Source organism: Camellia sinensis, chromosome 9, assembly GCF_055761805.1.
Source record: "Camellia sinensis isolate YWXY chromosome 9, ASM5576180v1, whole genome shotgun sequence".
NCBI lineage: Eukaryota > Viridiplantae > Streptophyta > Magnoliopsida > Ericales > Theaceae > Camellia > Camellia sinensis.
This window is the reverse complement of record NC_138969.1, coordinates 170,625,408-170,630,473: the sequence shown is the minus strand read 5'-3', so window position 1 is coordinate 170,630,473 and position 5,066 is coordinate 170,625,408. Positions and strand designations below refer to the sequence as shown.

Genomic DNA, 5,066 nt, shown 5'->3' with positions numbered 1-5,066 from the left:
TTCTCCAACAAACTCTTTATTTTTTATTTCATTTGTTGAGTTCTTTTTTCCTAGCTACATGTAGTTAGTAGTTTGATATTCAACTAAAGTAGCTAGCCAATAATTGAGTTTGATGGAATATGTTTCTATAGTTTTGTACTATAAAATAGCCAAGAGAATGCTCTAATGAGCTTGATAATGATGCTCTTAGGCTACCATGATAAAGGCAAATTCAATGGAAATGAATTCTGACTTCTATACTAAAGAGTAACTGAAATTGCAGAACATTTCAAAAATAGCAAAATCTTGAAATTGACAGTCTAAATGATGGAATTTGCTCAAAATTCTGCTGGGGTCCATGGCAAAGTGATGAATCTTGTTCAGAATGAGGTTTCCCATCAACCTACCAAACTTCACATGATTCTTTGATTCCAACTAGTGCCTTTTGTCTTGTTTGGCCACATGTCAATCCATTTGGTCCAAGAATTTTGCATAACCACACCACAAAAAAATATTACAACTAGAGAAGATAAGAACATTATAACCACATAACAGGTTACTTACTAATCTGACAAATTTTCAGCCAAGGATGTCAAAAACTATGAAATTTTCCTTCGTTGTGAAATTGGCTTCTATGTCATACTTCATGAGAAAATTGAGTTACATAATTAACTTCAACAATATAAAGACATATGTTCGATTAACTTAGAAAAATAACCCAATTGGACTATTTGTCTGAAGGCAATTCCAGTTTATAATCGAAGTAACTATTTGACTTGCCAAGCTCAACAAGCTCCTTTGCTTCTTCCATCTTCAATTCCTTGACCAATCCATCTAACACGAGTTGTTTCACTTCCCGATCAACAAGACATCGCTGACTGATTGCCTCTTTGCACAACTCGAGAGCGAAATCAAAATCACCCTTCTCACAAGCAAGCTGAACAAGCATTGTAAATGTCACACGATTTGGGTTACAATCATTTTTCGACAGTTCTTTGTACCATTTCTTGGCTTCCTCCATATTCCCATCATCACAAAACCCTTTGATCAAAGCATTGAAGCTGAACAAGTCTGGCTTAACTTCTTTGCTTCCCATTTCTTCAAACAACTCAACTGCTTCGGAAATTCGATTGTCAGCCACCAAAGCTCGCAGCTTTGGATTATAACTTCTCACATTGGGGACAACATTCTTGTCTTCCATCAATGCCCACACTTTCTCTGCATCAGAAAACCTATCATTCTTGTAAAAAGCATTGAGAAGTGTATTGAAAGTAACCAAATCAGGCTTCAATCCATTCTTCTCCATCTCATCGATCACCGCAAACGCAGAATCGAAAGAACCCATTTCACAAAACGCTTTAATAACCGTATTGTGCGAGACCACGTCAGGACTAATCGACAATTTCGCCGGTAAATCCTTCAAAAGCTCGCCAATCTTATCGAATTTCTTCGAATTCACGCAAGCAGAGAGGAGGGCATTGAAAGACAACACGGTGCGCTCGCATTTCAGTTGGGGCATTTCGTCGAACAGTTTGTGGGCATGATCGAACATGCCAGCCCTGCCATAGAGACCAATGAGGCGCACAGTGAAGCCTTCTTTGGTGATGATATCGTACTTCTTTTGGTGTTCGATGATGTCTTCGATGTAGGAGAACTTCCGGGCGGCGGCGAGGCGGAGGACGGTGATTCCGTAGTCTCTGTTGCGGCGGCGAAACTGGGCTGATTCGGAGGCTTTCTTGAATTTCTTGACAAGGGTTTTGAGTTTTTTATCTTCAGAAGAGTCGGAGGAGGAGGGAGAAGTGGTGGTGGATTTGGGAGGTTTGGGTAGTGAGTCGGAGGCGGATGGGGAAGTGGTGGTGGGTTTGGGAGGTTTGGGTAGTAAGTTGGAGGCGGAGGAGGGCGGCGATAGGTTGAAGGTGGTGGAGGGTTTGGTGAATGAGGCTGTGGGTTTGGCGGTGAAGAGGCAGTGGAGACGGCGGGACACGGGAACAGACATACCTAGCACAAATGAAAGAGGGGTTTAGGGTTTTTGGTTAAAAGATTGAGGGTGAGACCATAGGCCAAGTTTCATTAGGGTTTGATTGCTAATATGTGGGTCCAATTTAAGCCCTTGTTTGGAAATGGATATTTTTTAGGCAAATACTCATTATAAATTATTAAATTATTATTTTTTGTATTTTTTTTAATATAAAATATTAAAAATTATTTTAAAAAACTCAATTCTTAAACTTGTTTCTCAAAAACCTAAATAGAATTAGCAATCTCACCCGACTTTCTATGGAGAGACTGGGATTACTAATCTAATCTCATAGGAAAGTTTTATTTATTTACACAAAATACTGATTTGAGTGATTCCATTTACATTTAAATAGTAGGGAAAATTGGTCTAGGGTCCCTCTCACACTTTTCGTAATGGAAGAGATCTACAAAATTATTTTTTGATGTCTAAGATCCCTAAACATGTATCAGAGAAATTTGGTCGAAGTCAAAGAAGAGATGGATCGATTGGTCGAAGATGAGATGCGTCGCAGCTCCAAGAAACCCTCTAATTTCCTCAACGAGCTCCCTCCTCTTCCCAGCTTCAACTTCCAGGTTTTCTCTCCCAACTAAACATTGTGGATCGATTGGTCGAAGATGAGTTGCGTCATCGGTCAGGTAATCTTCGGATCGATTGTCACCGTTCTCGCCGTAACTCAGTCCCCATCGCCATCACCTCCGCCATGGTTGCCATCGCACTCTTAGGGACCGTCATCGGTCAGCTAATCTTCGGATACCTCGACCTCTCCTGCGACGGAGATGGCATTTGCATGATCTGCAAGAAAAAGTCGACAAAGGACGAGACCATCACCTGCAAGGTGGTTTCCATGGTGGTCCTGTGAGCTTCTCTCCCCTAGAGGGTAGTTGTTGACTTCGGTAGAGGTCTACGTTGGTTTGTGGAAACCAGTGTTGCTGTTGCTGTTACACTGTGTGGTGACCATAGCGTGGCCGTGGGTGCGTTGTGGTGAAGCTGGTTTCTCTGTGGTGAAGCTGATGAAAGATGTATGTGAATGCTTCTTGGCAGAAGGCACCAATTGTACTGATGATGGACAAGTAACATCCACAAATTTAACATCATCTCTTGCTATATCTAAGAAATTAAATCCAGAGAAAATTGGTCCAGAGAAATTTCTCTCCAGAGAAATTCTGGATTTATCTCTAGAGAAATTTTGAATTTCTCTGACTTCGGAATTTCTCTGACTTTGGAATGTGTTTTAACCAAATTCTCTGACTTCGGAATGAACTGATGTGGGTTTTATAGTTTTTTTTGCATAATGGACCTTACATAGATGGTTATGTTTCTTTGTGCAAGAAATTGAGAATGAGAAACTAATGGTAGAACATGTTCATATTTTAGAGGAGAATAGTGGTTTACATGTACAGAATAAAAAATTGTCTCAAGAAGCTTCTTATGCAAAGGAACTGGCCTCTGCTACTGCCGTTGAGTTGAAGAATGTGGCTGGTGAAGTCACAAAGCTCTCTCTACAGAATGCAAAACTAGAGAAAGAAATATTGGTTGCTTGAGAATTGGCAGCCAATAGTTCCCTTCCTTTCTCAAATCAGAGAAAATTCGAGAGATGATAGATCTGAATCAATTTTCTAATTTTCCCTTCCTTTCTCAAATCACTGGGAAGTCCAGAGAAATTCAGAATTTCTCTGAATCAAATTTCTCTGTGATGTGAATTTTCTCTGGATCGAATTTTCTCTAGGACTGAAATTTCTCTGAATTGATGTTGAGGGACCTTAGACATCATGAAAATAGTTGATGTCCTTTATACTAGAAAATCATAATATCAGGGACCTTAAAAAAAAATACCCCTAAATAGTAATTTAGTCTAACTAAAATTTTTATACCCTAATATAAATTTATTAATAAAGATAATATATATTAAATTTTAAAATAAAATATTTTTTTTCTATGATACACACTAATAACTTATACATATTTTTCATATTCAACATCTTCATCTCTTTTTTTTTTCAAGTTTTAATTATTTTATCTTTATCTTTATCTTTATGTTTATCTTATTCCTCACTCCCAAACTCAAATTTCACCTCACCAAAACTCACAATTATCATCAACATCATTATTTTTTCTCATATCTTTCTCTCTCTACAAACACACAAATCCTTCCCCCACTCTCTCTTTTCAATCTCCTTTCCCACTTTTTCTCTTTACAAACCCATAAACCTTTTTTCACTTCAATCTACAATTAGAATGGATTAGGGATGTAAATTTGGCCCGACCTCTCGCAAACTCCCGCCAAAATTCGAGACGGGTTAGGTCACGGGGCAGAAAATTAGGCCCAAGCTTAAAGAGTATTCGGGCCTTAGGCGAGTCGGTAGGGCCTGGGCTTGCATCCAGCTTAGGCGGGCCTAAACATTTTTTTTCTATCAAAATTTTATTATTTTTCACAAAAAAATACACTGGGCCTCGGACGGGTTAGGTCTTGAGTGGGCCTTAAACGGGCCGATGGACTAGACGGGGCCATGCTAGCCGGGTTTCAAAATGATGGCCCAGACCTAGGCCTAGGGTTTTAGGCTGGGTTTGAACCCAAATGGACCTAAACGGACCAACCTACCCCCGAGAGCAGGCGGGATTCGGGCAGCGCACAAACTGCGGGTTATTTTTACACTCCTAGAATGGATTATCTTAGTCAGATATTTCAACAAAAAATCGATAAATATATCAATGAATCAAATCCAAAACCAGATTGAAAACAACAACAATTAGCACAGTTTCACAATATGGATAAGTAAGCAAGCATTATGTAGAAGAAGAGGGACTATACAGAGAGTTTTCCTCAAGAGGTTCAAACGAGAATCTACTAAAAAACTTGACGACAAAACCCCTTTCAAAACCTAAATTATTTTTATGGCAATCGTTGACAAATATGATGACAATGAACATATTCACTTTGCCATCACAATCATTGGAACCAACCACAAAATCCACATTGTTTCTGTTGAATTTAGGTAGTACGAAGGCAAGTAATAGTTTGGTGGGTTTATATTGCCTATGTTCTTCGTCTTTGTGTTCTTCTTCAGTA

General features: G+C 39.1%; 1 protein-coding gene across 1 annotated transcript; it reads right to left on the bottom strand.

Moving 5' to 3' along the window:
* Positions 1 to 534: 534 nt before the first annotated feature.
* Positions 535 to 2,078, bottom strand: LOC114266089 (uncharacterized). Its single transcript, XM_028206988.2, has one exon. It carries the CDS (start codon positions 1,973 to 1,975, stop codon positions 707 to 709), a length of 1,269 nt encoding a protein of 422 aa, XP_028062789.1. The 5' UTR covers positions 1,976 to 2,078; the 3' UTR covers positions 535 to 706.
* Positions 2,079 to 5,066: the final 2,988 nt, after the last annotated feature.